The 10,742-nt window shown below is 56.0% G+C and overlaps 1 protein-coding gene across 1 annotated transcript; it reads left to right on the top strand.

Moving 5' to 3' along the window:
• Positions 1 to 1,283: 1,283 nt before the first annotated feature.
• On the top strand, positions 1,284 to 7,956 carry Arrdc5 (arrestin domain containing 5). The gene is made up of 3 exons (XM_015503649.2): positions 1,284 to 1,764; positions 3,159 to 3,364; positions 7,417 to 7,956. Exons 1-3 carry the CDS (start codon positions 1,512 to 1,514, stop codon positions 7,954 to 7,956), a joined length of 999 nt encoding a protein of 332 aa, XP_015359135.1. The 5' UTR covers positions 1,284 to 1,511.
• Positions 7,957 to 10,742: the final 2,786 nt, after the last annotated feature.

The raw sequence follows: 10,742 nt of genomic DNA, 5'->3' as shown, positions 1-10,742 counted from the left end.
ATCAAGCACACCTGCCCAGGTTTGTGAGGCACAAAGGATCTTCCAAAAGATCCTGGTCTATCCCATGAGACCCAGCCTCCAAGTGTACCTGCCCTTGCAGAAACACCTGGAAGGGGGAGTATTCCTGATGGACACTCGGTGCAGGGGATGGGCCAGGCACCTTGGTCATCTGAAGTTAACCCAGAAAGAGGCATCCACCTTTCTCTGCATGGTCATACAGGACTCGAATTCCATAATCATTTTGAGAATGTCAAAATCCATCATATTAGCTCAAGTGCATAACTGCTGAGTTTAATAACTCAGAAACACCAAACAACTACTCCAGGCATCTCAAAAAGAAGTTCACAAACCATGTGGGGTGCGATGGCACACACCTGTAATCCCAGTGGCTCAGGAGGCTGAGACTTGAGCATCACAAGTTCAAGGCCAGCCTCAGCAAAAGCATGGCACTGAGCAACTCAGTGAGACCCTGTCTCTAATAAAATTCAAAATAAGGCTTGTGATGTGGCTCAGTGGTCTAGTGCCCCTGAGTTCAATCCCTGGTACCAAAAAAAAAAAAAATTCACAAACTAATAGGCAGGTGTCAGTGTCCCCAAAAGGTGTCACATAAAATAAAGCAAACTATAGCAAAGAAAGCGAGGCCTGTCAGTCTGGACAGTGGGTACAGGCTAGCATTCTGCTTCAACGTCCCTCCCTGCTGAGGCACCAGCCCACATGCAAACAGACTCTCAGAGGCTATTGGGTCATTCAACAAACTTTTATTGACACTACCATTAGCCTTGCTGATCTGGGCACACGTTGGTGGGCACGAACCTCCCTGACACAGCCTCCCTCTGAAGGGACTTACCCAGTGGGGAGAGCAGGTTTAAGGAGAAATGTCAGTCATGTGAGAGGACGGGTTCCAGGTGGTCTGGGTGTCCAGGTTGAGTCCAGGGGACCTGAGCGTCTGCAGTACCCATCAGACGCCGTGTCCTGTCCCCATCTATAACTTTTTTTCCAATACAGACCAGATAATGAAGAGCCTTCAACAGGAAAATGATCAAATGTGGCACCGAACCTGGGGACACCTGGTAGGACGGCAGATGCCTTCAGGCCTCTCTGGGCCTCTCCTTCCACCTGTGAAGGGAGCCCAGGATGTCTTCGGCACCAGCGTGGCTGGAAGGATCCTTCCCCACAAGCCCCCGACTTCCTGGTGGACGACAGGCACTCTCTATGCAGCAGGGACAATGGCCTCTTGACTTTGAGGGTTTGGGTCTTGGTTATTCCTGAGGGAAAACGGTCAGGCTACCCACGAGGGTCACCCAGTTCCTGAGCCACTGCTCACACGGGACGCACAGTGGTTTGGGGAGCAGGAAGGAGGCCCTAGGCCTTCCCTCCTGGCCTCTGGCTCTCCCTTCCTGGAGCTGTGAGCCCAGGGATGTCATAGACAAACGATGTCACTATAGACAAGGAACCCGGAACCTTGGTGGCCTGGGGGAGGGGAAAGATGTTTCCCCGCCACCCCAACCCCCATGTCTATGGTGAGGTCCATCGAGTTAGTGCTGCCCAAGGATGCAGTGTACCTGGCTGGCTCCAACCTAAAGGGGCAGGTGATCCTCACCCTGAACAGCACCCTGGTGGACCCCGTGGTGAAGGTGGAGCTCGTGGGGAGGGGCTACGTCGAGTGGAACGAGGAGATCGGGGCCTCCCGTGATTACAGCAGAGAGGTCATCTGCAACAATAAGGCCGACTACGTGCACAAGACGAAGACGTTCCCGGTGCAGGGTAAGGAGAGGCGGCCGAGGCCAGAGCCCTGTGGGACCTGGGGTCTGAAGGTCAAGACAGTCGACCGACCACCCCTAGCGGGACTGGGGATAAGCAGTTTCCACCCTAGGAGGAGCCAGGCAGAAGAGAGACCACCAGGCCAGGAGCAGTGGGGACACCTAGCCCAGCGACTCAGAGGCTGAGGCAGGAGGATTGCAAATTAGAGCCCGGGCAACCGAATGAGACCCCGTCTCAAAATAAAATAAAAAGGGCTGGAGGTGTAGCTCGGCAGGAGAGCGCCCTGGGCTCAATCATCAACATAAAAATAAAAAGTGCCAGGCGTACAGAGCGTGACTAGTGTTCAGACAGGACAGAAGCGCTTCCTTCTCTGGAAGACCCCAACGTCCCACGCCACCTCTCCACATTTCCAAGCCACTGGACTGCCCTCCCGAGCACCGACCTGAAGCCTGTGCTGAACAGACGTCCATCTGTGCCAAGCTCCAGAGCAGGGCCCCTGCATCTGATGCAGCAGATAGGTCTCTGGGAACTTCAGGCCTTTGTGTCAGCTGTGGCGACCGGCCATGAAAAGCAGGCTGGGGAGAGACGGAGAAGGAAGAAACAGGAAGTTCATAGAAATGGGACGGCAGAGAGGGCCCTGCGCCCGCGCCCCCCTCCTCAGCAGACATTGGGCTGAGGGCAGAGCTTGGTGTTCAGACCATATGCGTGGCCACATGAGGCCTAGGTTCCACTCTCAGCTCCAAAACACAAAATCAAAATTTAAGCTCCTACTGTATACCAGGCACTGCAGGTCAAGCTCACTAAAGGCAAGGAGTTTTATCCGTCCTGCCCCCTGCCATATACACACTGCCTAAAACCATCTCTGGCATACAGTAGGTGCTCAGCACATCCTAGCTGAATCCTGAGGGTCCAAACTCCACTTACTTTCTTTTTTTTCAGTATCCATGGAATCCAGGGTCCTACCTAGGCAAGCCCTCTACCACTGACTGAGCTACATCCCCAGCTCTTTTTATTTCTGAGACAAGTCCTTCCTGAATTGCTAAGGCTGGCCTCACTTGTGTCCTCCTGCCTCAGCCTTCCGAGTTGCTGGGATGACAGGCCCTCACCACCACGTCCAGGCCCAACCTCTGCTCTCTCAAGCCCAGAGCTGGGGTGCGCAAGTCCACATCAATACTTTGGGGTGACCATGCCAGCCATGTCCCTCTCCAATCCAGTCAGGGACGACTGTTTATGGGCCGACAGAGGAGGTCCTTGAAGGTATTAGCTCAGGACAGAGGAGCCATCCCCAGAACCTGCACCTCCCTGTCCAAACACTAAATAATGGGGGAAAAAATGAAGAAAAGAAGAAGAAAAAGATTCTAGAACCTTCTTATGGCCTCGGTGTGTTTTGCTTTCAGATAATTGGTTAAGTGCAGGCAGCCACACCTTTGACTTCCATTTCAACTTACCTCCCAGGCTCCCCTCCACCTTCTCCAGCAAAACCGGCCACATCTCCTACTTCATCCAAGCCTCCTGCATGGGCCGCGAGCACATCCTGGCCAAGAAGAGGACATACTTGTTGATTCAAGGGACCTCGGACTTCCACCCAGATCAGTCGTTCCAGGTGCCGAGGGGGCGTTGGGGCGGGGGGGAGCGAGGCCCACGGGAGCTGCCAGGGTGCCAGCAGCTGCCCAGCCCAGAGGACTCACAAAAGGTGGCCACCAACCAGGCCAGGAACTAAGCCAGGGTGATTCTCCTCCCCGGGGACACTTGAGGATGTCTGGAGACACACTGGGTTGTCATGGCAGTACAGGGGGATAAGAGGCCAGGGATGGCCCCCAGAACCCCAGAAGTCAACAGTGGCCTTTAAAGGAAAAGAGGAGGGACTGGCGTGGTGGCCTGGCACGTGCGAGGCCCTGGGTTCGACCCTCAGCACCCCATAAAAACCTATAGAGGTGTTGTGTCTGTCTACAAAAAAGGAAAGGAGGAGAGAGGGCAGTGTGGCCGGTCAGGGGACAGTGGGCTTTGGGGGACACTGGTGGGTGTCGTGAGGGGAGTCCAGGCACGGAGCCAGGGGAGGCCAGGGGCACTGCCCAGCTCCCTGCAGTGCCCAGGACACCACCCAGAGAAAGCCACAGCGGGCTGGGGGCCCCGGGAACTCAACCCAGCAGAAGCCCCAGAGACCCTCTGGGTGGGAGAGAGTCCGGACCCTCAGCGGCCCCCGATCATCTGAGTCCTCAGACACAGAGCCGGTGTCCCTAAAAGGCAAACGAAGGCGCTTCAGCCCCCGGACAAGGAAGGACAGTGCAGCTGTGGTCACCTGATGGCCAGGCTGTCCCAAATCCCATTTTGAGGCCGGGTGCAGAGGGGAAGCTGGGGCAGTGGAATGACATTGGTCAAGGTCACCTTCCTCCGCAGGGAGTTCTGTGTCATCAGAGCATCGAGGGCATGGGGGAGTGGGCCCTGGAGACCCTCTGGGGGGGTGGATGGCAGGCCCCTCCTGCTGCCCTGCCCTGCGGGCACTCCTGGTCTCCTCCTCGGTGAAACAGGCTGGCCCTGCTGCCTCCAAGGTCATTCCCAGGGCGATGACTGGCCCTCCTGATGGTGTGATTATCCGAGTGACAAAGAGACTCTCTGGAGCAGCCCACAGGGAGGTGGGCCTCCAGGAGGGTTAGGGTTAGAGGTGTGGAAGGGCCCTGGGGCCAGCAGCCTGAGTTCAGGTCTGGCCCCTGCTCCCGGGGTGACCTTCTGCAGGCCTTGTGCCCTCTCTGGGTGCCCATGGGAACTAAGAGGACACAAGTTGGGCCTCACGGCCAGTGGACCCTCCATTAGCCACAAGGCCCAGGGCAACAGCACGTCCAGGAGCCGGAAGTGCCCAGTTCCACGGAAACACCCCCCTCCACCCACAGGGACTCCTGGCAGTAGGCTTGGGGTCAGGCCCAGGAGGAGGGCCAGCAGACCAAGAGCTAAGTCATCACCCAGGGAGGGCTCGCTGAGCACTGCTCCTCCCCTCCTCCCCTCGGGGCCTTCCTTCCTACTTTTTCTTCTTCTTTTCTTCATTTTTATGGTGCTGGGCACTGAAAAGAGGCCCCTGTAGGCCCTGGTCAGTACTGCAGGCTTCCCCTGGGGCCTCAGGTTCCTAAGCTCTGCAGGGGCCTGGCGCATGCGCATGCGCAAACTCTCCATGAGACTGGGGTTTAGGAGGCCAGGGCTGCAGGACAGGCAGGGGTCGGAGGTCCCGGGTGGAAGGGAGGTCAGAAGGGGTCAGGGGTCAGCCTGAGGTTCCCAAGAGGGACAACAGTGGACCCAGAGCGGCACTTTTCAAACCGTGGAAGGACCCAAGGAGGTTGCGCTTTGCCGTCTCACTGTAGTGACAGGCAGGCACCTCGGCCTGGACTCAGGACAGATCAGAGAGAGAGACTGGGTGGGTTTCCAACTCCATGTTTTATAAAATAAAAGAACACGACAGGTGTGGTGGCACACGCCTGTCGTCCCAGGTCCTTGAGAGGCTGAGGCAGGAGGATGGAGTTCCAAGCCAGCCTCAGCTAGGGCGAGGCACTCAGTGAGACCTGTCTCTAAATAAAAACTCAGAATAGGGCTGGGGTGCGGCTCAGTGGTCGAGGGCCCTGAGTTCAATCCCCAGTACAAAAAAAAAAAAAAATCAGTCTGGTGTGTTGCAATGGATCTCCCCCAAGAATCTCAGTCCCCAGTCTCAAGCCGGGAAGCCAGGGCCTAGGCAGCCTGGGCAGGTGCTCTCCCAGGGAGTCATACCACAGTCCCTGCAACCCACTGGGTTGTTGTTGTTGTTTGTTTGGATGGATGGATGGACATCATGCCTTTCTTTTATTTGTTTATTTTTATGTGGTGCTGAGGATGAAACCCAGGGCCTCACAAGTGCTCTGCCAGTGAGCCCCAGCCCCTAACTGTTTTCTTTTTTTTTTTAATTTTTTTAATATTTATTTTTCAGTTATGGGCGGACACAGCATCATTGTTTGTATGTGGTGCTGAGGATCGAACCCAGGCCGCACGCACGCCAGGCGAGCGCACTACCGCTTGAGCCACATCCCCAGCCCCACCTGTTTTCTAATGAAAGAAAATAATAGAAAATGTCAGAATATGGGCTGGGGATGTGGCTCAAGTGGTAGCACGCTCGCCTGGCGTGCGTGCGGCCTGGGTTCGATCCTCAGCACCACATACAAAGATGTTGTGTCCGCCGAAAACTAAAAAATAAAAAAATATTTAAAAAAAAAAGAAAATGTCAGAATATATAAATTCGGTGGGTTACAACCAACATGATTTAAGAAATCCAGGGCTGGGCTGTGGGTCAGTGGTGGAGCCCTTACCTACATGTGTGAGGCACTGGGTTCGATTGAGACAGGAGGATCTTGAGTTCAGAGCCAGCCTCAGCAACTTAGGGAGAACCCTGTCTCAAAATAAAAAATGAAAAGGTCTGGGGTGTGGCTCAGTGGTCAAGCACCCCTGAGTTCAATCCCTGGTACCAAAAAAAAAAGAAAAGAAAATGAATGATAGCATTGAATAAGTAGAATAGAAAATAACAGAAAAATGAGTTCAGAGAATTGCCACCAACATTTTGCAAATGAATGGAATTGGAATCACCGGAACAGAAGGCCGTGTCTGTGCTCGAAAAGTCTTGGATGTTTGGAGCATTTCAGATTTTCAGATCAGAGACACTCAATAAGTAAATTCAACACAAATATCCCCCCACTCCCAGACGGGAGCCAGGTCTGGTCCCAGGCTTTTCCCGGGAGGCCCTTGGACCTGTCACAGACAGTAGGTGCGCACCGTGGTGGAGTGCTGGCCCAGGACAGTGAGGACCCAGGTCCATCCCAGCAAAGAAAAGGAAAAGATGAACAGTGAAACCCAGTGTGCGTGTGCGTGCCGTGTGCTGCGCCCGCGAGGTTCCCAGCAGCCCCTGCCGCAGAGCCAGCGAGTGCCCGCAGGGGTCCACACAACCCTCCTGTGGGATGCAGGGGGGTCGGGGATGGAGGGACAGGTCATTTTGCAGGGTTCTCAGTTGCTGTCGTGGAAATGAACAAGATGGACGGTTCTTGGTTCTTCCATTTGTGATAGGGTCCTGTCCCCATAAACCGGTCATAAGGTGAAAAGATCCTTAACTGTAAAATGCATATGATGTAGCTGACCCAGGCACCTCGTGTTAGCAACACGGCACGCTGTACAACGTTGGCTGCTCCCCTTCACAACTGTGGGGTTCACCTGGGAGCTGCAGCTCACTCACAAGAAAATATGTTTGCTTGGGTGGGGAGCGGGATCCGTATTTAAAATTCAAAATGGAGTTCCTAGTGAATGCATATCATTGAAATATTTGCCTAAGCCCAGGGTCTTGCTCTTAGACTGTAAGATATTACTCTGTCTTCCAGAAAAAAAACAATGCTCAGAGAAGTCAAGCCACTTATCCAAGGTCACACAGCCAGAGAATAATGGGAGGGGGATTCTGTGAATTTCTTCAGACCGTTTTGCAGATAAGGCCATTGATATTCAGACTAGTCAGGAGCCTCGACCACAGGAAGCTGGGAGAGGCCTGCAGGCTTGGGGGTGCAAAAGCCCGGAAGTACCGAGGAGCTCTTGGGACGGATGTGGGTCAGGCGGTGGGTCTCCCAGCCACAGCCCCTCACTCTCGTTCCCCTCCCCCTGCAGGACCCCCTGTTTGTGCAGGCCGAGAAGAAGGTGTCCTACAACTGCTGCCGGCGGGGCAGGGTGTGCCTGCAGATTCGGATGGACAGGAACACCTTCATGCCGGGGGAGAAGGTGGTGTTCACCTCGGAGATCCACAACCAGACCAGCAAGTGCATCCGGACGGTGGTCCTCGCCCTCTACGCCCACATGCAGTACGAGGGCTTCACGCCCATGGCCGAGCGGCGGTGGCGCGGGGACAGCAATGAGCTGCTGCGGCAGGAGGCCAACACCCAGATCGCCGCCTTCAGCAGCACCACGGTGGTCAGCACCTTCAGCCTGCCCCTCGTGCTGTCCGTGAGCAGCGCCCTGCTGGACGACCAGATCATGCGGACCAGCTACGAGCTGGTGGTCACCGTGCACCTGCCCTGGTCTCTGGCCAGCGTCAAGGCCAAGGTGCCCATCGTCATCACCAGCATGCCCGCCGAGTCTTCCAGCTGCCAGCTCTCCCTTGGCGGAGCGCCGGGACCCACTGGATCACATGCCCAGACTTCTAGATATTAAAGCTTATCTGACTCTACCAGGGACTTTGTCTTGTCTTTCTTTTTGTTTTTTGTTTTTGTTTTTTTTTTGTACTGGGGACGGAACCCAGGGTCACTTAACCTCTGCGCCATAGTCCCTCCTTTCTTATATATTTTATTTAGAAACAGGGTCTCACTGAATGGCTGAGGCTGGCTTTGAACTTGTGATCCTCCAGCCTCAGCCTCGGGAGCCGCTGGGAGGACAGGTGTGGCCACCCAGCCGCCACCAGGAGCCCTTTGTCTTGCAGGGTGACTCCTTGATGGGTCCTGGCGGGGACACGACCTTTGGCCTGCCTTCCTGCAGTTTGAACACCCACCTCTCAAGAAAGATCCTCCGAACATCTGTAGCAATTTAAAAAATGCAGATTAAAACCACCTCGAGATTCCATCTCAGCCCAGTCAGAATGGCAGTTATCAAGAACACAAGGAACAGTGAATTCAATGGTGGCAAGGACGTGCGGGAAAGGCCCACTTTTTTAAGGAAATCTTTTTAGTTGTAAACAGACACGATATTTATCTTCACGTGGGGCTGAGATTCCAACGCAGGGCCTCGCGCATGCTCGGCAAGTGCTCTACCCCTGGGCCACCGCCCCAGCCCCAAGGTCACATTCCTACACTGCTGGTGGGACTGCCAGCTGCCAGCACTGTGGAAAGCAGCGTGGAGATTCCTCAGAACCAGGAGCGGAACCTGCACCGGAGCAGCTCTCCCGCTGCTGGGCTCCTACCCGGAGGCCTTCGACTCAGCTCAACTCACAGCAGCTGAGCTTAGGGAACCAGGTGCCCTTCAACCATGAAGGAAAGGGAGCACGTGGCGTCTACGGGCCGCAGGAAGGGCCTCGAGGGCCGGCCTAGCGCGCGGGAGGCACTGCAGGAGGCACTGGGTTTGATTCTCAGCACCACCTAGAAAAGCAAGTAAATAAACATAAAAAACAGAATGACTTTAGGACTTCCGCAGGTAAAGGGGTGGCCTGAGGCTACGGAGGCCGGAAGAGAAGGCCGGATGTAGTCTCTGATATGCTAACGCGAGCCTGGGAGGGCGAGGTGGAAGTTCTGGGGTGGGAGAAACACTAACAGTGACATGCAGCGGACGACGTCACTTTGCAGGGTTCTTATATGAACACAGGACCAGGGAAATTCCACACCATGTACAACCACAAGCTCCCTGTCTGTAGGACCGTCCAGAGGCACCGCCTTCGGGACCAGACGCACCCCGCTGTCCCCTATAACTAAACAGAACAAGTGAAGGAAGCCGCTCAGGGCTGGCGTGCTCGGTGGTGGCGTGCTCGCAGGCCACACGGGGCACCCTGGGCCCAATCCCCAGCACCGCAAAGAAACCAGGAAGATCCTCAGGCTGGTGCGCGGTGGCCAGGCCCCTGCCCAGCAAGCACGGGCTCCGCCTTCTTCCCCAGCAGTGAAAAGAAAAGGGACAAAAAGCAGTTTCTTTCAAACTTGAAGTCCAGATGTCACGGGCACCTGGAGCCTCCTCCTAGAGCGCGAGCCCGGCCACCTCATTCCTGCCCTCAAAATCGCCAGCGGGTGCCCACGGCCGCCTGGGCCTGCGAGGGCCAGGTACGGCAGGGACGGAGGAGAGGGCCGGGCCTGTCCCCTTCTCCCCGCACCCCTCTTCCTCCTCATTTCTGGGTGCTGGGCATCAGGAGTAATCAGCGGACGGCCATTCTTTCTGCGGGGGAGGGGAGGGTACCGGGGACAGTACCCAGGGACGCCGAGCTAGGACCCAGGCCTTTTATCATTTTGACACAGGTTCTGGCCAAGTCGCTGTGGCTGGCCTTGAACTTGGGGTCCTCCTGCCTCGTTGGGATGGCAGGTGGGGCCCATGGGCCCGCCTCATCTCCCGCCACCTGCCAGCCGACACTCTTGGTATCAGCCACAGAGGCTTCTCGCTGGAACCCCACGCAGTACTCCCTCGGTGGGGGCCACCCTCGGGGTCCTGCAGGAGGAGGACCCACCCCTCCACCCCTTCCAGCTTCCAATGCCCCTGCCCGGCCCCAGGCTGGCGCTTGGCCTCCCTCAAGGCTGCTCGTTCACGGGTCGGGCCGCGGCTCTCCGGCCTGTCCTGAATCTGGGCTTTGACTTGTGCCTTCCTAAAGCCAAGGTGTCCCCCTCTGGGAGACCCTCCAGCTACACCAGGAGGTCCTCGACCCCCTCCAGCCTCCTCTGCGGGGACTGAACTGGGGATGGTCCTAAGGGTCACTTCCCAGACACCCAGAGCCCACTGCCCGCTTTTGACCTGGGGCAGGGGTGTTGGGCATGACCCAAGGGTTTGTGGGAATGTTTGCAGTTTCTTTCTTTTTCTGGTACCAGGGGTTGAACCCAGGGACGCTGACCACTGGACCAGCTCTTGCTACTTTGAGACAGTGTCTCTCCCAGTTGCTGAGGCTGGCTTTGAACTCGTGATCCTCCTGCCTCGGCCTCGTGTGCTGCCGAGATGACAGGCGTGAGCCACGGTGTCCAGCCCTGTCCTGTCCATTAAAATCGGCCTCTGAGAGGACTCAAGAGGTCAGCGTGGCCGCCTCAGCAGTGCACACCCGGAATGCCAGTGATTGGGAGGCCAAGGCAGGAGGATCTGAAGTGTGAGGTCAGCCTGGGCGACTTAGGAAGACCCTGTCCCAGGATAAAAAGTAAAAATGGCTGGGGATATAGCTCAAGGGTAAAGTGCCCCTGGGTTCAGCACCAAAAAAAAAAAAAAATGACAGAGAGAGAGAGACAAGAGAAACGGGGGAAGGGGAGGGAGGGAAACAGACAAGTCCT

The sequence above is a fragment of the Marmota marmota genome, unplaced genomic scaffold (genome assembly GCF_001458135.2).
Source record: "Marmota marmota marmota unplaced genomic scaffold, marMar, whole genome shotgun sequence".
Lineage (NCBI taxonomy): Eukaryota > Metazoa > Chordata > Mammalia > Rodentia > Sciuridae > Marmota > Marmota marmota.
The sequence above is the reverse complement of the archived record's forward strand: the minus strand, read 5'-3'. Positions and strand labels throughout refer to the sequence as shown.